This window comes from Callionymus lyra, chromosome 4, assembly GCF_982586985.1.
Source record: "Callionymus lyra chromosome 4, fCalLyr1.hap1.1, whole genome shotgun sequence".
NCBI classification, from domain to species: domain Eukaryota; kingdom Metazoa; phylum Chordata; class Actinopteri; order Syngnathiformes; family Callionymidae; genus Callionymus; species Callionymus lyra.
In genome coordinates, this window is record NC_141821.1 from 23,091,169 (window position 1) to 23,115,582 (window position 24,414).

General features: G+C 38.4%; 2 protein-coding genes across 3 annotated transcripts in view; one reads left to right on the forward strand and one right to left on the reverse strand.

Annotated features, from left to right (window-relative positions):
* The window catches only part of thnsl1 (threonine synthase like 1), a 258,025-nt gene extending 257,362 nt beyond the window's left edge, over positions 1-663 (forward strand). The window contains exon 4 of the mRNA XM_087789254.1: positions 348-663. Within this exon, the coding sequence (XP_087645380.1) occupies positions 348-545 (198 nt within the window). The 3' untranslated portion in view covers positions 546-663. The remainder of the gene's footprint in view (positions 1-347) is intronic.
* Positions 1-24,414, reverse strand: part of LOC148082140 (cadherin-12-like) — a 123,890-nt gene that overhangs the window by 42,659 nt on the left and 56,817 nt on the right. For both annotated transcript variants that reach the window (XM_087789251.1, XM_087789252.1), the window contains exons 3-4: positions 20,875-21,169; positions 11,252-11,371 (exon numbers count right to left, since the gene is read on the reverse strand). In XM_087789251.1, the coding sequence (XP_087645377.1) occupies positions 11,252-11,371; positions 20,875-21,169 (415 nt within the window). The remainder of the gene's footprint in view (positions 1-11,251; positions 11,372-20,874; positions 21,170-24,414) is intronic.

Here is a 24,414-nt window from a genome sequence, read left to right on the forward strand (position 1 = left end):
CGTTAGAATCAACGGCAAAATGTCACCACAAGGTTCTATCGTAGGGCTGGTACTATTCAGCTTAGAAATCAATGATCTACCCCCCATCTGTGACGATGTGGAGGTCTTGATATACGCTGATGATACGGTCTTCTTTACACACGACCCCGACGCAAATTCTGTAGCAGCTAGGCTCTCTTCGTCGCGCTTCATCGAGCCTTTGATCGGCTGCTTGAAACGTAAGCTCCTGCAATAATTGCCAAAAACAGTCGTTTTAACGACTACTTGTCCGGATATTATGCTCATATCACTTAAGATATGTCTCAAGCATCTCGGATCTATGATCGTGATGCTCTTTTCAACATCAGAGAGTCGATGGAGGACTTCACTTGCGACCGTTACCAACGTCCGGTGAACGTGTTTCCGGCTCCGCTTCTCATCGACTCGGACTCTGTGGAATATCGTTTGATCTCTCGAGTACCGGGCGATTTCCACAAGGGATCGAGTCGGGCTGGAGTACAGGTCAGGATGAGACGTGCAGTTGCGATCGCTCGGAACAACTCTGACGTCATCGAACGTCATCGATGTTTGATCGACATCCCTCTCACTGTGTGTGACGATACATCAGCGCTGCCGTCTGTCCAGACCTCAACGAAAGGTGGTAAGATTTTTTCATTTCCTCTCTTTAATTCGACTTTTACAACCGAGTTGAACTTCAGGGACAGCTGGTACCCACGTGACCGCTGTTCGCTTCAAAAGATCCCGCTCTGCGCGCCTGTCAGTGACGCGGCGTCGTCAGTGACGTCATCGGTGCTGAATGTGGGACTTCTTAATGTTCGCTCCATTACTAATAAATCCTTTATTCTTAATGATCTTTTCACAAGAGTTAATTTGGATTTATTATGTCTTTCTGAGACTTGGCAGAGAGAGGAAGAGTTTATTCATCTGAACGAACTCTGTCCAGTAGGGAGCGCTGTCCTGGGGAAGCCTCGCCTCTCTGGTCGTGGGGGAGGTCTTGCTACTGTTTTTAGGGAGAGTTGTTCTTGCAAAGTGATTCAGACACAGGAATTCACTTCTTTTGAGTCTCAGATGATCTTGGTTGGTTCTACAAGACCTTTCTATTGTGTGTCAATCTACCGTCCGCCTGGTCCTGCGGCGATGTTCTTGAAAGACTTTAGTGACTTCTTATCTTCCATTATTCAGATGGAATCTGTTCTTATTCTTGGAGACTTTAATCTTCATGTTGATGACGTCACATCTTGTTCTGCTAAAGAACTTTTAACTTTAACTGAAGCCTTTAATTTTGAGCAACATGTTTCTGAACCCACTCATCAAAAAGGCCACATTTTAGACTTAGTTTTTACTCTTGGCCTGAACATTTCTAATGTATCTGTACATGATGTCCATCTGAGTGATCATTCTCTTGTCTTGTTCAACCTGGACTTCATCCCTGAACCTAAGCCTTTGAAAGTTAGGTCTCAGAGGCGTGTCATCTCAGCCGATACTGCAGACAGTTTTTCTGCTATGTTTGACCGTCTTTCCTTTGATGACTGTCCAGATGTGGACAGTTTGATTCACTGTTTTACTGATCATTGTGTTGAAATACTGGATCAAGTGGCACCTGTTAAATCGAACTTGAAAATTCAGAAAAAACGGTGCCCTTGGACAAATGAAGATCTCCTGAGTCTGAAGAGACTTTGTCGAAAGACTGAGCGTCTCTGGAAGTCTACTAAACTTGAGGTGCACAGACTTCACCTCAGGGATCTGTTGACTTCTTACAATGAGATGGTGGAAACTGCCAGATCTGATTACATCAGAAAACTGGTAGCAGCAAATAGGAAAAACCCCAAAGTTTTGTTTGACACGATTAATTCTCTCGTGTCTCCTGCTCCTCAAATCACGCCGGTCTTCTGTGAAGCTGACAGCAATGCATTGTTGAGATTTTTCATTGACAAAATTAAATTGATCAAAGAGAAAATCTCTACCCCTTTGTTGGGAACCCCTGCTGTCTCTGAGCCCCTCTCCTCCTCTTGGTCATCCTTCTCTGCTGTATCTTTGGGTGATATTTCATCACTAGTGAACAAGATGAAACCCTCCTCTTGCTCAGATGATGTCCTTCCTTGTAGGCTTTTTATCAAAGTATTTGATGTAATTGGCCCCTGGGTTACCAATATGGTGAACCTCTCCCTTTCCACAGGGGTTTTTCCCAATGCATTTAAACATGCCATTGTGGAGCCTCTGCTCAAAAAACCAGGCTTAGACCCAACTGACCTCAGTAATTTCAGGCCTATTTCTAAGCTCCCTTTCTTGTCCAAGATCTTGGAGAAGGTGGTGTCCGAGCAGCTGTCTTTGTTCTTGGATCAGAGCGACATCCATGAGAAGTTTCAGTCTGGCTTCCGTAAACATCACTCTACGGAGACAGCTTTACTGAAAGTGTCCAGTGACATCATGATGTCGGCTGACTCTGGTAAATTCACTGTTCTGGTTCTCTAGGATCTGTCGTCAGCCTTTGACACAGTTGATCACCAGATCCTGCTGAGAAGACTAAGGGATGAAGTGGGACTGTCTGGGTCTGTGTTAGAATGGTTCTCATCTTACCTTTCTGGGCGCAGTTTTAGTGTATCTGCCAATCAAATGAGGTCTGAATCGGCAGATCTGTTGTGTGGAGTCCCTCAAGGTTCTGTTCTGGGTCCTTTATTGTTTTTGCTGTACTTGATTCCCCTCGGTAAAATCATTCAGAGATTTCCAGATGTTTCTTATCACATTTTTGCTGATGACATCCAGCTCTACTGCTCTTTTGACCCAACTGAGCCCCAAAGGCTGAACAGCTTAGTCAATTGTTTGCTAGAAATCAAACAATGGTTGAGTGAAAACACTTTACAGCTTAATGTGGACAAAACTGAAACTCTGGTGATTGCTCCTGATGATACGATTCCAGGGTTGAGTCAGTACTTGGGTGACTTAGGTCAGTCTGTCAAACTGAGCCTGAGAAACCTGGGTGTTGTATTTGATAAAGACATGTCTCTTGTTCAACACTGTAGAAAACTGACCAGAAACTGTTTCCTTCAACTGAGAAAAATCTCTAAACTTAGGAAAATGCTGTCACAACATGATCTGGAGCTTGTAATCCATGCGTTTGTTTCTTCTCGTCTGGACTATTGTAACAGTTTGTTTTCATGTCTTAACAAGAAGGAGCTGTCTCGCCTGCAGTTGATTCAGAACTCTGCAGCGAGAATTCTGACCCGCTCTAGTAGAAGAACTCACATTTCTCCGGTCCTTAAAACTCTTCACTGGCTTCCAGTTTCTTTCAGGATCAACTTTAAAATTCTGGTTCTTACTTTCAGAGCTATTCATGGTCAGGCTCCTCCTTACATCACTGATCTGATCCAGCCTTACACCCCAGCTCGGTCTCTGAGGTCTGTGGATCAGAATCTACTTATGGTTCCACGCACACGGCTCAGGACCAGAGGAGAGAAATCTTTTCAGGCTGTTGCTCCTAAGCTTTGGAACAATCTTCCTCTCTCTTTGCGCTTGATGGAGTCTACTGACTCCTTTAAGAAACATCTTAAGACGTTTCTATTTGTGCAGGCTTTTCCTTGAATTTCTCGAACTCCTGTGTTGTTCTCGGTGTTGTCTTGATCTTTGAAGTATGTACTGTTTTGAGTATTGTTTTGATTGTTAAAGCGCTTTGTGACCCTGGTCTCGAAAAGCGCTATATAAATATATATTACTTACTTACTTACTTACAGCAATGAAGAGGGCAACTTAGTGGCTTGACAGGTCTTGCCTTACAATGAACACGGAGAAAACGGTCTCAATGTTTTTCTCGAACAGATGAATCCAAAGTGTCCTTCCAAATATCTATGTGGATAATTTCACTATCAAAAATGTAGAGGAAGTGAAATACTTGGGTGTCATTTTGGACCCTACACTTAATTTAAAAAAAAAAAACATGTTAAAACAGGTCTGCAATGTGCTGAAATTTAACATTGTTGGAGCAGCAAAATATAATTTTCATGCAATAATAATTTCACATTTTTGTACTGCTTGTCATCATGGTCCCAAGACGAAACCCAAAGTTTTAAACTGGCTTAGATATTTGCACAGCAAGGCCTTAAAAATCCTTGATAAAAAACCTGGTGGCATAACCACCATTGCAACATACTTGAAAAACATAAAATCTTGAGCTTTGACAACTTGATAAGGTTCTCCAATATCTGTCTGGTACAGAAAGTCCTGCATGATGTTGCCCCTCCTCCCCTAAAGAGGTCAGTGTCCTTGGGCGACTGCAATGTTCCCGAAAGAAAGTCTGTGTTCTCTCAATCAGTCTTTTCATACAAAAGCATCAAAGAATGGAATGGGCTCCCAGACAATCTAATGGACAAAGCAGATTTTCATCGCGCCTCACAGGCTGTCAAAGACTGGCTTTTAGACCACCAGTCCTGCTCGAACTAATAGTACCAGATAGATATTTGGCCGTCAGATGACCTTATTAGATTGTACTGTGTTTTTCTATATTATTATGTTTTTGCTTTATTTGTATGTTGATGTATTATGTAAACTGTCTGCATCTTTGTTAAGGACTACAGGTGGAAATTAGCCTTGTGCTAAATCTGGTGCAACCATCTTTTTAATGTAACTGCACATTGACCTTTTAAATAAACTGAAACTGAAACTGAAAGAACCCTTCCTATTCATAACAGGAATAAAAAAGGTGAGGGAAAGACTAGGAGTTTCTTCAAAGTCGAGGAGAATCACCTTCTTGACAGTGTTGATGAGGAGATATTTAGGGATATAATATTGCCAACCACCAGCACAGCTGAAGAGGTATTCTGGGTCATGGAAAACCGATTTGGTAATAAGACAATAACTCTAGAGATCCTAGAAGTGCTCATGTAAAGGGAAACCAGTCAATGCAAGTGTTGAATGAATACAGATTGGTCCATGAGGACAGTTACAGTCAAGCACAAGAAAGTTCTAAGAGGAGACAACATTTAGATTTAACTTGGGAAATTTACTCTTTCAGAGAGAAGTAACTTGAGATCACAAGAGAAGACACTGACCTATGTATAAGAGGATTGCAACACCGATTCTCAATACTGGTACCACAGCTCACTTTCCAATCACAAAAGCATGGTCTATTCCCCGTTCTTAAATACAGACGGAAAAAGACCTGATTGAGGATAAAGTGATTGGAGTTCTATGTGATCCATCTGTGTGCTGAGTTGACATTATTTAGATAACTCAACTTTATTATTTAGATAACTTACTTCACCGAAGGGCACTGTTATTGTTGTTTGTATAGTCAAATTTTTTTTTTTTACCATATTTTACTGTGTTGATTCATCCTTTTGCTATCCCTCAGTTATTTATTTCTGGTGTTTTTCAATAAATAGATTAACTTTTTTCAAGTCAACTTTTCTTGTGCTTTTACTTTTATAATTTTAATTAACACATGTAGAGATACATTAGACTAAAGATTGTGCCAGGAGGTGTCTAAGGTGCTCTAAGACATTTTAGTCCTGACCTTTTAAAGAGCAGCCAGAATTAGTCCATATCTCTAGGTGTGGTCATTTTATGTCAAATTGGCATCACAATGTGGCCTCATGTGCTATATAGGGAAATTGGTGTCTCCTTTGAACAGATTTTCTGACACTAACACATGCCGTGTGTACTCTTGACACCTGCACGTGCAGCGTGGACAGCTTCTTCCTACAAAATGCCTTTTAATACTTGTAGTGCTATTTTACAGACTAGTATCTCTCTTCACTGCGGGATGCTGCCGTGTGTTTCTGAGTGGGGATGAAATAGAGGTCACACGAGAAAGTGGAGACAATTGACATTCAATAGGCGATTCTGGTGAAACTATATAATGATTCAGTGGAGGATCAGAGACCCTGAGATCAGAGAGCGTTTGTACTGCAGATTAATGGCCAGGTCAGTGGGAGGCTGACAGAGTGAACAGAAAACTTGCAAGAAAAGAAGCCAGCACTGGTACGTTGGCGTATTTTCCATCTTACCGCTTAAGTTTAGAATGTCAATTGTTGATAATTGCAAGCAGAAATGTGTTTTTGAAGTCTTACTTGCTTGTAATGGAGTATTGATGGACAGGTTAATTGTTTCTGGCAGAAAAGACTTCTAGAATGACATACAATTTGAAAACAATAATTAAGATTTTACATCATTGTGAGGTAAAATATTGAACAAAATGTACTCATGAAGAAACCTTATTCTTTAACCATTTTACTACTCTCCAGTCAATGACATCATGTTACATTTAATCTCCATCACTTTCACAATTTCAGACATAGTTTCTAACTCGCCTTCTTTATCCTCATCTCCCCCAGAGCCCCAATGCACCACCTCCTTTCAGAGTACATCTGTAACATATCGCTGGATCCAGGAGGTCCATCTCCATGAGCCGCTCTGGGCCCTGCTCTATACTGTTTCTCCAACCCCCTGTCTCTCCTCCCTCCTTTCAGCTGGTCACAGCAGGAGGCCATCCACATAGAGTCTGGTTGCTCATTGTAATTCACAGGGACCTGTTTTTCTATTTTCTTATACAGTATTATTTAAACTGCAAAGTGTTTTGAGATAGCTCTGTTGTGATTTGACACTTGAAATACAATAGAACATTTAATTGAATGGAAAGATTCTGAAAGATTCTGAAAGTGGAGGAAAAGATCATACTGTCAGGTCTTGGCATAAAGTTGTCTTACATTTAGTTGTCTTGGTAAATCCACTTGCAGTTGTTTTATGTCATTATCACAGGAGATAATATTGCTCTAGCACCTTCATACAGGGAGGATGATTCAATGGACCCCAGAGAACAGAGACACATTTGAGAAAAGGTGTGGAGATTTTATATTTTCTCCAAAGAGACAAAATTAACAGGTAACATGAAATTTCACAGTATCTCACTGTTTTAATCTCTGAATCTGACTTTTTAAATTAAACTATTCTGTGCGGATTGAAAACACCTCACACCCGCTCACATCAAGATGTAAAAAAATTGAGATTAATTTTAGAACGTTTAAGACCTCATGTTAAATCAGGAAATAACTTGATTAGCTTGGATTCAACTCGAATAAGCCACATGCTCCCTAGCAAGTTATGGCTGCCATCTCTACTCTTCTACCTGTTGAGAAAAGAGACACGCCTGATTCCCCAGTTGTTATCTTGGCCTTTTAAAGCATGTTTAACTTTGTGTTTCTTTTGATTGTATAAGTGCTTTGTGACCTTGGTCTGAGAAAGTCGCTTTACAAAATAGAATTACTTACTTACTTACCAGGACCCAAACGTTTTTCTCCACTACTCCAGTAGCTCCCTCTTCACCTTATCACTCAGGACCGGCTCCATTTCACGACTTTAACTAGAGCCCACATGACCTGGTCCCTACAATTACCATGCTGTTCAAGACCCAAGACCTGACTGAGAACAGTAACACAAGCTCATCTGTACTCAAACATCAGTCTGCTAAATCCTGTTTGCACACTGGAGACCAACTTCTGACCCTGCGGTGAAGATGACCCTCACTGTCCTGCCTTCTCCTGCTGCCCTTTCTCTGAACATCATTCTTATCCCATCAACATCATCACCACCACAACTCCCTCTTCATCATTTAATCCGCCATCTAGATCCTTCCACCAATGGCCAATCACAAATCAACTCAAAGTAAGGTGTTTCTATATTGCTGTGTGCAAAGATTGACTACATTTGATATTAGTTTTCTCATTTTCTTATTTTTTCAAATATGTATGTATCAATTTGAGGGCCCCAGAATAAATAAAGAATATTAAATACCTGCCTAGAACCCTCAGAAGTGAGATTGTACATACCCATTACTGACTTTTTAAAACAGTCCCAATAATATTACACTTTTTTTTTTTGAAGTTTGCTTTTGGGTGAATCCATAGATGAGTTTGCCACTTTTGGCACATTCTTTTACAGTGAAAAATGGAGCAACCTCAAGCCTAAAAGGCCCTTTTGAAGATTGTACCAAAGGTTTGTGATCGTCTGACTTAAACATTCTGTCTGTGTGGAAAAGGGATGATTCGATTTGAGTCACATATGTAGAATCAGTGTTGAATAAGACACCATCATAATAGTGTGGAACGTATAGATTGCCCCACTAACATTCTTCCAATGAACAGTACTAGTATACTGTATTACTGGCACGCCCAGCATACACAATCTGACGGTCTGCCAACAAAGAACCTTTGTAAATACTCCGGTAATACATTCAGCTCCATCGGTCGCACAACCACTCAGCATTGAATACTTCTGGGACATGATTTGTATGTGTTCATTTCACACTCATCCGCCTATTTTCCATTTCTCTGCTGACGGACACGCACCGGCAGTTACAGTGTTTGACACTCCAAACACATGTTTGATTCTCCTCAGCGTCGGTGTGAGTAGCTCTCACAGTGTGCGCTCTTGGATGAGCAGCATAATGATTGTCAGCCTCCCCTCCAGATTTGTGTGTGATATGCATGAACCTTATTTTTTTATAACTCTTTGATCTGGCCCGCAAACATGGACCCACTACTCGCAAACACCAGCAACATCGGCACATCTCACATCAGGGGTAATCCTGGAGCGTATCTTCCAATCTCTCCCCACCTCCCGCTGACACAACCACCTAGCTTTCTGCTCTCCAACCTCAAACAGTTGTCTAATCAAAGAACTATGTAAAACTAGGTGAACCAAGACTGTTTTAACCTTGTCCTGGACTGTTGCTGTGGTACATCTCCAATTTGTGTCTGAGACATTTGGATGATGTGTGTGACCTTATTTACTGCATGAATTTATTCAAGCATTTTTTGTTAATTATTCATTTAATGCAAATCATCTGATAATAATATTATATTATTATTATTAACATGTACATTCTAACTATCTAGTCCTACGTAGTCTATGATTTAAGTAACGTTTTTATTATTGTATTGGAAGTCTGTTTCTTCCATGTGTTGGCTTATGGTCTGTCAATCAAGAAGAGGAAATTTCTCCGCAGCATATTACAGTATGTTCCAAGATTATTGGAGTCGAGAAAGGGTCATCTAATCCCCAGTCAGGGATTCTGTTTGCTGCCCTCAGGGTGATATCACCTTCGAGCCCCAAAGACAAACCTTTTTAAATGCATTCATTCCTTCACCCGGCTTTTATATGCTGCTGTCAGCTGACACGTCATGAATTGTAAATTTAAGGGCCTGTGTGTATATACCTATCTTATTTCTAATTTATCTGCTACTACTAATCGTCTATGCCAACCTTTTGTGCCAACAGTGTGTTTATGTTTAATTTGACTGAGGATGCAAATGGTATATATTTCCTAACACAATCTGGAGCATGTAATTCATGTGTTTGGGTCTTCTTGTTTAGACTATTGTAACACTTTATTTTCGTGTCTAAACAAAAAGGAGCTGTCTCGCCTGCAGTTAATACAAAACTCTGCAGCAAGAATTCTGACTCGCTCTACTAGAAGAACTCACATTTCTACGATCCTTAACACTTCAATGGCTGCCAGTTTCAGTCATGATCAATTTTTAAATTCTGGTTCTTACTTTCAGATCTATTCATGGTCAGACTCCTCCTCACATCACTGATCTGATCCAGCCTTGCACCCCAGCTCTGGCTCTTAGGTCTGTGGATCAGAACCTACTGATGGTTCCTGATCACGCTTCTGGACCAGAGGAGATAAATCCTTCCAGGGTGTTGCTCCTAGGCTTTGGAACAACTTTTTTTTGTGTTTGATGGATCTACTGACTCCTTTAATAAACATTCTTATTTGTGCAGGCTTTTCCTTGATTTCCTGGGACTCCTGTGTTTGTCTTATGTGTCTTGGCCTTTTAAAGTATATACAGTTATATTTAGCTGTATATTGTTTTTTATTGTTAAAGCGCTTTGTGACCCTGGTCTAGACAGGGTACTTACTTACTTACTTACTTACTTATTTACTTGCTATTGCTTTGCAGGAATAAATACATATCGAATTAAATTGAACCATCAATGAAAATAATGAAACTGATCTATAGGCATTGTTGATATTGTATTTGCTCAATTCCTGTTAAGTTACATGAAGTATAAAACTAAAAATACTTTTATTTGCTTGCAACAAAGCTTTAGTTGCCGCATTGACATTTAAAAAAACGACTGTGCATCATATGATCTACAATATCAAATAGACACATTATTTTCTCAATGAATATTGACACAATTTGCCACTAGGCAAAACACAATAATGTTAGTAGGGAAAAAAGTGGGTTCAAATAGGGAAGTGTGTTCCCACTGCAGCCAAGGAGATCCATCAGGTTGTTTTGACTCACTCATGCATAATGCTCCTCTAAAGATTCAGCTAAAATTAACAATTGCCCTTCAAAAGATCCGTCACTCTTGCTGTAGTATCTGCCGTTAAAATGTTTGAGTTTGCTTTATTTTATTCTTCTAAATGTTGTTTCACAAAGGCCAGTATCTGGTTCCCATGTATAATATGTAGTGATGGTCTGATGAAGCTTCCTGAAGCCGTGTCATTGTTTAGAGGTCAGTGGGTGGCTCCATCAGTTTAAAAATGATGTAATGTTTCACTAGAACAGTTTTTCAAAACAAAGGAAAATAGTGCAAAGACTGCCATCAAGTGGACTCTGAAAATAATGACACTGCTTCATGAAGCTTCATCAGCACATCACTAATAATATTTTATGCTCACATAGAGGGAATCAAAGTCGCTGTCATCCTTCTGTTTTTTCGGCTTCAGGTCAAAAGTTGGTCATCATGTCTTTCATAAATCAATTTAAAAACTAACCTGCAACATCTCGCCGATGTTGTCATTGTTCCTAGTTACTCAAGTGAGTCCTTTTGTCCTATTTTTTCACTTACCAGTGAGAATCTTCTTTAACTGTGCCTTCAACTGTCTGAGAGCTTGCATTCGGTTTTATCCTGTTGTGGATACATTTTGGATTCCGACCTAATTATTGGATACATTTATGGATATGGAGTACTTGACTGGATGTGTGTTTGATTTTGTTCATTGGAAGATTGTGATTGAAGGCTGTTTGATATTTGCCCGGACTGTATTGCTATGGTTACCCACCTGTCTTCAATTTCTCACCCTTTTTGTCCACAATCAATTATGAGCGTGGCCCTCTAAAGTCGATCCTAACACTTATTGTATTTTACTTTCTTGTAGCAGCAACTCAAAGCCGCAAGTCAATTATCCACTAGCTAAATTGAAGATTTTCGGTATATCAATGAAATACAGCCTTTCATTCACCTGTTTTGGGATCCACAGAGAAGTACGGCTGTCCATGCAGGATGCTGTACACCACCCTGGCACTGTTTCCATATGTCGGGTCGTCGGCATCTGTTGCCGTCACCTGTGTTACGTATGTCCCTGTGAAGGAGAGAGAGCCAAGAGATCAATAGTAGAAATACCATTCTTTTTCACAGCTCACTTAATGTAATTTGATGTCTAATAGGTTGTAAAATGTCAAGGAAAGGAAAGTGCACTTTTAAAACTCACTAACCTTACCACTTTTTTCTTATTATTTTTCTCTTGTATTTATAAAATTGTACTTGGTGAGTCCCTGCAAATTCTAATTAAACTTAAGAGATCAGACTGGCAGAATAGCCCTAGTGCAGTTGAATTATGGCTGTATGACGACGTTGTATCAATTCAAAAACTTCAAAAGATGTTTTGGAAAAACGATTGGACAGTCAAAGAAGTTCTGAAAAAAAGAGTCAGAAGGAACAGTCTAGTAAGTAAGTAAGTGGGTAAGTAAGTAATGGTTATTTAAAAAGTTATTTTCTAAAGGCTGGATCAGGTCAGCTGATCTGGTGCAACAGAGTCGTGTGCACAGGGTACGATCAGTTCAGTGCGCGGTCCTGCCTGTGTGTTCCCTGGTATTCAGGCTGTAATTTACCCTGACTAAAATCAGGGATGTGCATAAAAGATACCCTGCCTTGCCTCTTTATTTTATATTATACATTGTCTTTATTTACCTTGCCTCTTTATGTTTAGTTTGGTAGTTTAGTTTTGAGCAGCAAGTGTGCGAATAAGATCTTGTGTTAATATTTCCTGTGGTTCTTTTGGGTCGTGGTTAACAATTGTGGTAGTTTTCACAGCAGTGATTTTGTTCTTTCATGTAAACGTGTGGTTTTGTTATGATTACTAATGCGTTATTGTTTTCCATTTTATTCTGTATTATAATTACTAACTGTGTGCTTTGACATTAATTAATTTGTGTGCAAGCTTTCGTTTGTTATGTCGTTGTCAGTTATGATTATTTCTAATGATTTTGTCGTAAATAATTCACTGCTTGTTTTGATCTCACTGTCTTGAAACACCAATAAATATAAATATAGTTTTCTGGTACTTGTTGTAGGGCCTGTATTCATTAGCGATGTTCCTGCGCGGAGGGTTGTGGTAATAAATCTTAAGGTGCAAGTCCTAAGGTGGCGTTGTTGGACACCGATCCATCCTTTTTAAAACCAGCCACTAGTGGGAGTTGAAGTCCAACGTTACTCCCCTGGCCAGTCTTAAGGAACGGTTACATAAGGATCGGAGAATTCTCACTGCAGAGTTTTGTATTCACTGCAGACGAGACAGCTCCTTCTTGTTTAAACACGAAATTAAACTGTTGCAATAGTATAAATGAGAAGACACAAACGAATGGATTATAAGCTCCAGATCGTGTTATGACAGCCGATTTTAGAGATTTTTCTCTGTTGAAGGAAACAGTTTCTGGTCAGTAACTTACTATTAGCTAGGCAAGCATATAAATACCTTTAAATATGTATATAGAAAAAAGAAAGATCTACCATTAGGAAGACAAAATGGCTGTGACCACAATAGTATTTAAATAGAAGACGTCCAAAATCCTGCGGTAACGGCCAAATAATAATTACTTTATTTCTTCATGCGTTCAGATGCATTAATCGTTATTTATTGTCTTAACAAACAGCCCTGTGAGAAAAGAAAACAATAACGGATCCAAATAATCGGCTTTGTAGTTTACTACCACATTAGGTGTTGGTAAACAAAATCAGCATGCCTGATGTGAAGCTGTGAGAAGAATTAAAAAAACATGTGCATCAGCACATTGAGGAGAGTCATGATAGAATGATATTAGTGGCTCTTTAAATGAAGAAAAAAGAGCTTCACTTTTTGATCAAGTTTCCACATCATGTTCGAACTTAAATTTGCAAATTCCCACTACATCTATTTTCCAGAGATAACAAACAACAGCTTAAAGTTAAGAGACCACATGCTTACAAATGTCATTGGAAAATATGTTTAAGCAGATTGCTATACATTGATGTAAATGACCATTACTAATCATTAAGCTGATGAAAAAAACTATACAAAAAAGACCATGGATCGAATTTTAAAATTTCTTGATAAGAAGGGACTGGAAAAAAGAACATATACGAGTAATTTAATTATATATGTAAACATGTATACAATTATATAATATACAATTATTGTTCTCTAGTGCTGCATTGTTATACATTTCCAAACAAACCATGGATAAGAGACGCAAGAGTTCTACAATGTGCAGGAAGAAGAAATAAAAATGATATTCACATCAAATATATAAGAATAAACAACACATGTTTTCGTTAAAGTGGAGATATTTGACCTATGACAATGATAATACGATAAACAAAATCAGTAATATTCAATACATAAGAAATGTAATCAATAATATATCACGAAGTATGTGACTCTAAACATTACTCCATTCCTTGGTACAATGTACAAAAGAAGAAACGGGTAAACACCTAAACGAAACATAAATATAATGTAATGTAAATACATTCATAACAGAAAAAAGGAAACACTGTATTTATATTATTAACCCTTGTGTAGTCTCTGGGTCAAGGTGAACAACATTCAACACTACATATGTATTTATGGAAGCCAGGGAGGTCTTTCACCTTGATCAGGTGTCCAATCCTTTGAGGGCCATGTAACTTTTCCCTTCTATTAACAGTTTTTTTCATATTTATTAGTTAAAAAAAAAACAACATAAATGTTATAACTGTTATAAACATAACTGTTATAAAGATGTAAATGTTTCTATTTAACATACACAAATACTTTATTTACAGAGAAGGTCAGGGGCTTGTATTGAAACATCTTGAAATGAAGTTATGAAGTTAAGAATAAAACTGAAAATCAGTAACTTAAAGCACTGAGTAATGTTGATGATGTGAAGATTGTCTTAGTGTCTCTGAGCTTCATTAGAATTTTTGGAATGTGGAGACGGGCCATAGTTTGTGCAACACAAGGTATAACTCATTATATTTGTTTCCAGGACTCTGGTTCACCTTGACCCGGAGGAAAAACAAGGGTAAGTGGAAAAACACTTAATCAGGTTTGGGACGTAACATTCTTCTTAGATGAACAAATGTAATATAAAACGCAAACACATTGTTAGTGGCACTGTATATATTTATTAAGAATAAGCCGAGTTCTTCTTAAATGAAGGGGGGTTAAAGGTGGTGAATTTACAACTATACAACTTTTAACTAAAATATTTGGGGAAATATTTCCACCAGGATGGTTTACTATTTTCAATTTCAATCATTCTTTAGTAATAATTCATTAAACTCTGTTTTTTGAGCTCGATCTAGACTGCCTGTGAAAATTACATAAACAGGTGAAGACGTCTTCCAATCCGAGCTGTTCTGCAATCCTTTTAAAGTGGATTTTCCAGATAATAAACTGCTCAAAAATCACTAAAACTCGCCAAAATACCAAATAAGTCTGTGGCCATGGACCTTAACAACATGAACAGACTGAAGATATCACTGTTTGGATGTTGTTAAAAGGAATAATAGATGGTGGAGTTCCGCTGAATCTCATTGCTTCCTCTTTTGAGGCTTTTGTGTCTGATCCGGCAGTGTGAAGCCAAACAGGAGGCAGACTGTATGGGAAATAGAATAAACATTGAAGGGCTGTGAACAGATTAAATTCCCATCCCTCGGGAAGAGTGCCTGCGGCAGGGAAGTTTTGCCCTGGTGGCAGCTACTGCTAATAGCAGTTAGATAACTGCAACTACCCTGAATCACTGTTTGAGGAAACTCCAGCTACAACCTCCAGAGTTTGTACAATGGCTGAACACCACTTCACGGTCAACGGCTTGCCCTCAGGTTGTCGGCATCCGTCTGCACCCCGACCTCTGAACCAAACTTATCACTCGTCGAATGATAGCAAGGAAGCACGAAGCCTTGCAATGATAGACATAGACTTCTGGAACTCTCCCAGCCATCTGAGAAAAAAGTCAGATTGGTTTGTGCACGTCAATATATACACGTGTTCACAGACGTGTCCCTGACTGGCTGGGGTCGGACTTGTGGACAGTGTGGGAGTGTGGTGGAACACATAAATTACCTCAAGCAGTTGAAAAAGTCCTCCATATTGTTGCCCCTCAGTTAGAATGAAGGCATGTCATGGTGAAATCAGACAACCCAGTTGCATATCTGAACAGTCGGCTCACCCCACCTCCGCTAAAATCTTTTGCTTGTGCTGCTAGTAATGTCTGTTACTCTGATGGCTGCTCGGTCTTTTCTGCATAGCAATGGGATACTACATAAACACTCCCGAGTCGATGTTGTGATGGAGCCAAGGACACTCAATGACTGCTTTCTTGCTGATCCTTCAACCCAACTAGTCAATTAATGTGATTTTGCATAGAACCTGGATTATTCACATCAGGAAGTCGGGTCTTAAGTTCTAATGAACTCAAGTTAAAGCCTTTATCCTATCCTCCCTCTAAATCCATCTGTCTACCCTTATCCCCACTCCCCCAGCCATCCTCCCAGTCGGTCGCAGCAGGAGGCTGTCAACACTGAACCTGGTTCTGCTCGAGGTTTCTGCCTTCTATAAGGAAGTTTTTCCTCATCACTGTTACACCATGATTGAGTTGCTGGGATCTGTTGTTCTTTTGTCCAATATAGTCTTACTGAAACTGTATAGTGTTTTTAAATAACTTTGTTAAGATATGACACTTTTCTAGTGATTATAGCCCTTATAAAAAAGGTTTAACTTTAAAATTGCCAAGTAAAAATATCTGAAGTGGGAGAACCACCTTTGATTTATAGTACAAAGGAAACTATTACATTTATGTGGATGGACTAGTTTGAATCAATATCATTAACTGAAGTCACTACTTGTTTGCCATGATAATTTGTTCTTTGCTGAGTAAGAGGCTCTTAAATTGACAATTACACACAAAAATGGATACATGTACAACAACGTGGAGTTTTATGAATTTATTTAAAAAAAAACTGTGATGATGAATGACAAAAATGAGTTTCTATTGCGCATTTTGTAACTGAAATTAAGGGGAAGAATATTCTCAAATAATCTCAAAAATCCACATACATGTACATATACACATATACGCATGTTCATACATAAGGACATCTCAAGTGGGTGTTTATTCAAAAAGATCGGCAAAGTAATTGTGGAAGCACGGCACATAGTTCAGTCTATCTGTTTATTATGAGACATCTCACAGACTTTTGTCTCCGAAGGTCAAGTGAATTTTATTCCAAAGAACCAGGCTCAACGAATAGACTGCTCAGTCCGCAGATTTGGTGATCACAGGTGAAGGACCCAATGGTTAAAATAGTGTTGCAGATGGCCTTGGGTTTGTGCAAGGTTCTCTGAAATAGATCCTTTATCCAAAGAAGGAATTTCCACAGGAAACATGATTCAATACCCTTTCAATAAAATTGAATTAAACTGAAGTATCAACACTTGAGATTCAGGTACGAACCCACAGCTCATTAGGCAGACGTTTCAGAGCTGAGCAGACAGTAACAACAATGAGCGAAAATTGCATTAGTCATCAGGTGAGATTAGCAACCAAATCAACCAAACAAACAGGAAGGATAGCAGCAACAAAGCTCTGATAACACATTCCAACCTTCTGACTGTTGGTGTGAGGAATCCGTTAAGAGCTTGAGTGAAGTTAAAAGCCTTTCAAATGCGACACCCACGCCATTTCTGAGCCACTAAGACGACAGCCCTCAACGCCCGGCGAACTGTGATACATTTGTGTCATTATGGAAATTAAGGGTTTTAAGTCGCTGAGAAAAAAACACTTCAAAGATGAAAGCTAGTAAACAAAAGGAAAGATGAATTTGGAAAATGATTGCTCATAGAATTGAGGGAGAAGCCGTGACAGTAAAGGGAGCAGAGTAAAACCTCAGGATTGGTGGAATTTTTTCATCCCAAGTAAACGGAAGTAGCTCCAAAATGTAGCTCATTAAGTATATATTAGTGAAGCCTGCTGATGAAGCCTCACGTAACAGTGTCATTATTTTCGGAGCGCACTCGATGGCGGTCTCTGAACTATTTTCCTTTGTTTTAAACAAGAGTTCTAATGAAACACAAGATATTTTTAAAAAACTGAAGGCTCCACTTACTGACCTCTAAACAACATGACACTGCTTCATATATATACAGTATATATATATGGACAGGGAAGAATTAAGACAAGTTCAAAATCAAATATATATCAAAACAAATATATACTAACAATATTTATATATGGTTAGGAAAATATATTAGATTTTGAGCTTGTCTTAATTCTACCCTATCTGTCACTATATCTCTGAGCTTTGAGTTTATTGAATTGAATTGAATTTAGAGAGTATTACAATGCATTTTTCTCATCAGTGTAAGATTTGTGATACAACAGTCGTGTAGCTTCACATTGCACCTTATCGGTGTATCTGTGTGTCGTTCAGTCATTGTTTTGCTCCATATGTTTTTTTTCTGCTTTTAAATGTGGCAGGCACTTGTAGTTTTAATAATGTTTACTTTGTTTTAGGAAGTTGCCGAATTGAGGGGAGTAGGTGTTTTATGTTAAATGGAAGTTTGTTTAAATTCATTTTTTGTTGTTGTTTACAATTTACATTTTCCTCTATTTCATTTCCTTGCTTTCTTTTTGCGATGTTCAGTGCTACAGTTATAGTTTTAGTTTATACACAAAGATGAACCAACATATGAGAGTTATGTACTGATTCACCACTGAATAATTAATATTTCCAAGTATTACATGTGCAGTGGCGTCTTCAAATTCAGTGGCCGTGCAGCTTCTTCTTCATAGAGCAATAATCTAAAAAGAACATGTTTAACAATTATTTTAACAGTAAAATGTCATATAAAAGAACATTTATGAATGGAAATGTAATAAGGTTTTGCCATTCAAGCAAAAATAAGAAATTAAACATTTAGGACCTCATCAGCCGGCGGAGTTTTGACATTGGACTTGAAAAAAGATCATAGTGCATTCTTTGTATAAAATAAGGGACCAACACAGGTGATTGACATTTTGCGGGACTATTTGGGAAAAACAGTTTTCTTAAAAGCCTCAATTTGTAAGGTTATGAATAAAAATTGATTGTGTTCTTAAACCTAATTGCAGTGCCTCTAATTATCTTTTTTTTACTTGTAATTTGAACCGATAACATTGTGCTGCACACATGCACTACATTTTTCCAACTTAAAATGAATTACTTTTACACAAACAGAGTGCTCTATTCAGGTTGTGTGGTGTATGTGACATTGAAAGAGGAATGCTGATAAGAAGAACAGTTGAATGCTGTTGGATAAAAAGTGCTATTTTCCACTTCTTACAATTGTAAATTCGACTCCAGTGGAATCCGTGCCCCACCAACCATGAACCTTAACACACATCACTATAAAGTGCCCTCCCTTGTGCCCCACTTGACTTTTCATGCTAGAGAGGCGACTGACTCGGTGTGTTTTCATCTTTTAGCACAGGTAATTGTATTGTAAATACATGTGATTTATGTTTTTTTTAAGTATTGATTTTGTATTATGGCTTTGCAATAATTCATTGTTTATTTGGTAAATATTATATATGTAAATCACACTATTTTAAGTACAACATTTCCTCAAATAAACCTTATATAAATGAATGTAGATCAGAACAAATTTATTTGATTTTAGGTTGAGCTATTGATCTCACCTAAAGCTGCACCATCTTCAATTAAACCTGAGTCCTTAACGTTTTCCAGCTAATCCAGAAGTCATGCATGCCTGTTAAAGTCTCACTGCATCAGCTCAGTCCTAGAGGAGCTTCTCAACCGACACCTTGCTCTGTAATAGATCCACTTTAAAATCCATCTCCTCGTTCGCAAAGCTCTTTGCAATCTGAACTCTATATAAAAAAAACTCACTAAACTCCTCACAAGCACTACAAATCCTCACACAGAATTTCTCAGAACTAAACTTCAAGTTGATAGTTTGACTCCCTGATTTCCTGCATTCAATACCACGATAATATGATGTTTTTTTTAAAGAACCAAAGGAATTTTCATTAGATATCTACCATCCGTTGTTCGGGGCGACCCGTAAGATTCTTAAAAGATTCTTCGTCAGGTTTGAAGGAATCCAGTGTGTCCGTCATGTCTAGCGACCTTTCCTAAATCAGTTGTTGATAGTTAGAATCTACGTTTTACTTAAAAGTGTATTTAAAGTAACTTGTCTTATTTGATTTGATGATGAAATAAGTTTCAGTACAGATAGACCCCTTTATTTTTAGGACCTAAATACTTAAGTTTATTTCATTTTTCATATCTTCGTCCTTCCATATTCATATTTATGTACTGTGTCCATGGTGGAGGAAGAGGACCCGCAGCTCAATGGAACTTTGTCACAGAGAGAGGCGTGTTCAGTTGATCATACAAGAAACTCAAGAGGAACCATTGAGGCAAGAGGAGAGTAACAAAAACTCCTTGTAGACCTACTCTAGGAGAGAGTAGATTGTCCCGCACCAATTGTGAATGGCTGTGTGTAATACTTTGTATTTTTCTAAATTAAATTAAATACTATAAGCATGGTAGCATGTTTGTTTTTGTTTGGTTAAACATCATCTTGTCCTTTACATCAGTTCCATTAGATACAAAAGTAACATCTTTATTTTACACATATTTACTTATTTATGTTGTATATATCATTCACATACAGATCAAATATAATCAAACAATCCTTTTTTGTGTATCTGTTGATTACCAAGTTATAGTCTGAGTTAAGTTTTCAGCTGTATTCAACAATTAAAACTATACATATGATTAATAATGTAAGTAGATAGCCTTGATGTGCACATTCGTTCAAAAGATAATTAAGCGCACTGACTTTTTTGTTTCTACCTTTGGAGGGGTAACAACTTCCGATCTCCCTTGTTGTGAATGAATGTGTTGGACAAGCATCCTATCAGCAATGTTCATTTTGCATCATTGACGCTGGTTGCCAGTTTGAATCCAGTGTACGTCCCAACCCTGCTCCTCCCACTCCTCTTTGTATGGAAACGCAACTCAGGCAGGGCCAAGCAGGCTTTGCCCCATGTTTCTAGCACTTGTAAGGTAAATGCCCCACTATTTACGGATGAATATCAAAATCAAAACATTTTGCTGAAGGAAAAAAAGCCACACATAATTTGCCCCAATTGTATTGTGTACTTTAAACCATCTGAAGTAGATGTACCTCTGTATTGCTCTGTCACTGTGTGTGAAGAGAAAATAGGTACTCTGAGTCAATGACTTTGTGACATTATGGAACTGATCCTGACTCTCATCCTCTCATGCCTTATCTGGCAATATGGCTCCAGCCATTAGCTTTTCACAGTGGTGATGGCATTACTGGTAGTCAGATAAAGACAGACCATTCACTAGCATAGAAACCACACAGACAATAACTTATGAGTTGAAATGTCAAAACCTGCTTGCAGGTAGACACGTCTGCGCCCCTTAGTTGTGCCTTTGGGCAACCGCTAATTCCTAGTCTTACTTTCATTCATTTTGGGACACAGGTGATCTATCAAAACTAAAATTTCTGGACTAAATGGCACTTACCGACTGGTGACATTTCAGGCACACTGGCCCGATATGGCCCCTCTAGAAACTTGGGCTCATTGTCGTTGATGTCTTGAACTTTAATCACAAACTCGGATTCAGGCTCCAGGGGCCGATTGGTATTGATGTCAACAGCCTGGGCCCGCAGGGTGTAATAAGGCTTCTCCTCCCTGTCGAGACTCCGTAAGGCATGGATGTCTCCGGTGGTTTGGTCGATGGTGAAAATGGAGCCGGCGCCATCTCCTGAGAGGGTGTACTTCACCACACTCTCACCTCGGTCCAGGTCGGTGTGAAGCTGCGAGACAAAAAGAGGGGAAGGTTGAGTGCAAAGGTTGGTTGGGATGATGATCCACTGGAAGCCACTATGCAGCGAGTGAAATCATTCAGAAATCTGTTACTGTGTGTGTTTGTAATATTTGTATTGCTACAAATATTACGTTCCACATCTGGGTCTCGGAATTGTTCCAGGCCTTAATTTCAGACTCAAATAGCAATGGAACACCACCCTTGAGGCGAGCTTCGAGCCGTATAACAATCAAACCATCTACAAATACAGCATCAGTCACCACCTCTACAAGAAAGGCATCACGCTGTAAGAGTGAGCGAGACAACTCTGTGATCCGCGCTACCAGGATCTACAGCAGTGACGGGATGTCGTACGAGTCGGAGAAATGTGTCTGAATAGTGACAAAATGAGGGAAGGTAGTCCACATGGAGGACATTGAACTCGCATAAGGCTTAGTTGCAGTGAGGTGTGGAACACTATTAGTTTAAGCTTCGTTATAGACCAATAATCTATAAACAATTCAAGAATAATATTTTTTATTTTAAGACAAATTATGTTACCAAAGGCCCTTCAGCACCTGTTCAAACACAAAAAAGTGGCGTACATACTTTATGTTCAAATCAGATTGGGCATACGGAAGAATCTAATGCAACCCTTTAGCCGCACTTAGTGGTCATGTTGAGACACATGCATATCAGAGGCAAATAAAATATTAATCATAATTGAACGCACTCAAGAATCTCCGATTACACGTGATGATATAAAAGTTTCCTTTGATCATTGAGCCTTGATCATCCTTAATGATAATCACCCCAACGATCGTTTTCTATATACTGCTATTATCAGCTATTTTAGAAAATTCACAAAAGATGTGCAACATTATTTCCCCCATTTTCTGGTTCATTTAAAATTGATTCACATATTTAACCATCTGTGCTTAATTCCTAGTTGATTGGGGATGTACTTAAGAATTGTTCTTTGATTATTTTGCTTTGCACAGATTCATACAATTGAATATGTTAGTGTGCACACTTCTCTGTGCCTCTCAGTGTACTGTATGTCAGGTTTAAGTAGATTATCGACGCAAATCATTGGTAACCAGGACACAGTCAGTTCACGTGTGTTGGGGTCAATCAACTTGATTAATTAAGCTTCCAATTACAGCTAATGATTCCTCTAGTGGCCCCTCAGGACACACAGCTACTTCATAATTATACTTTAGAGCACACATGTCACATGCATCATTGCACTCGCCAGCATTATTCATCAGTTTATATAAATGAACAATATTCTCCTTGCTTGTATGCAAGTCAAACTGACGCCGATCTCTGTATGGAAATCAAATATGTGTTATTTATAAGAACCTCGTTCAAGTGTGCACAGGACATAACCTGAAGAAAATGTTGAATAACACTTGACAACCTTCCCAGATGCATTTAAACAGTTTATTTCATTTTTCCAAAAGATGGTGTCAAGAGTCAGATGAGCAGAAAAAATATATTTTCTAAATGTTTGTGTTGATAATAAACAAACACCTGCTACGGACCATGTGTATCATTTGTTTCGTCAAGAATGCACTTAAATAAAGCTTTCAGCTGCTGGACATTTTAATACAAATTATTGCTGTGTTATATGACAACCAATATGCAGACGCCTTTGAAAAAACATGATATAAGTACAATTTAAATTAAAATATATAACACATTTAACTGAAAAAGTTAGCAAATAGCAGGTTTTATATCCAGATGTTCATTTTTATATCCAGATGTTCATGTTTGTGAACAATCAATGTCAATCGTCTCAACATATTAAACGTTCTTTCAACATAATAAAAAATGATTAATGAAATATAACAATATAGTTTAATAATAGGCTAAAATCACCAAAGATGTAAACAACCAACCGGTATATTTACTGAGAGAGGTCTTCCAACAAATGCTTCTTTTTGTGTTTTCTGGCGACCATTTCATGTCAACATACATACATACATATTTATTATTTATATGAATTGACAGACTATACCTGAACACCAATATTAGGTAACCTAATTCAATAGAAAACAGTCAATTTAAATCAAATTAATTATTTTGATCACTGTTAACACCGAACCAATAAAAGTAGAATCACAGAACTTTAAGCCAATGTATTCAAATTACAATCTTTAATATTTAGGACCATGCGTTCATTCAGGTTACACCCCACCCAAACACCATTATGGGATGTTTCTGCACGGCCGTGAAGAGGTGAGCGAGACAGTGGAAATAAGGAGGACGGTGCCGCTGAAGAATTCTACTCTAACTTGAAATCTGTCTTTTATCCTTCAGTTGGAAAATTGATAGAAATTACATTTTAGCGGAAAAGGTGAAACTCAGGCCAGCAATTCACTTTTACCAAGAAAACCTCAACGCAAAAGGCAGAACCTTCTTGGAAGTGCTTTTCAATTTTAAGCATTTACCAGAACTAATCGGGTGAAAATGGTAAAAGAAAACTCAAGCTGTACTGAAAAAAAATAATTTAAAATAATAATAACAGTCATCGTCTTGTAAGGATGAAGTTAAACCCATGTGTGGCCCCTGCTCAATGTGAATGACCACTGCCACTGCCTTTGTGCTTCTGGAAACCAAGGAGGTCAGCGAGGGGTTAAGATAGAAAAGTGACATTTTTATAAGATAATTGAAAAGGTAGTACCCATATTTGTATCATGTTAGGATTCACAAATTGAGCTATGAAGAGAAGAATCAAACCGAATGATATGCATGTTGACAGATTTCATAATTGTGTTGCATTCATGCTGCCAATGAATCTGACAGGAAGGACGGGCTCCTCAAAAGAGACAACTCGATGTCTGAAACAATCAGTGAAGTCGGAGACTCGTGCACTGCCAGAAAATTAAATTAAATCACTTCAGCTGTTTCCACAAAAACAGCCAAATCCAGTTAAATATCCCAGCTGCACCTCTTAAAGATTTCACACTTGGGTAAATTATTCAGTTCTGATCAATTCAAAGACATGCTTCCTCAGCTAATATGGTGAAAGCTTGAAGGAGGAAGAGAATGCGCAGGATGATCAAAGGTAAACATCCTACTCAAAATCAGTCTAAACAAAACTTATCACTGCTTTTACTCTTTATATTTTGTGAAACAGTTTCAAGTGAAGTAAAATATAGAACACATGTGACACATGCAGATATGTAACCCAAAAATACTGGTATTTTAAGTGCAACAAATGGGAAAAATCAACTCTCCTGACTGACT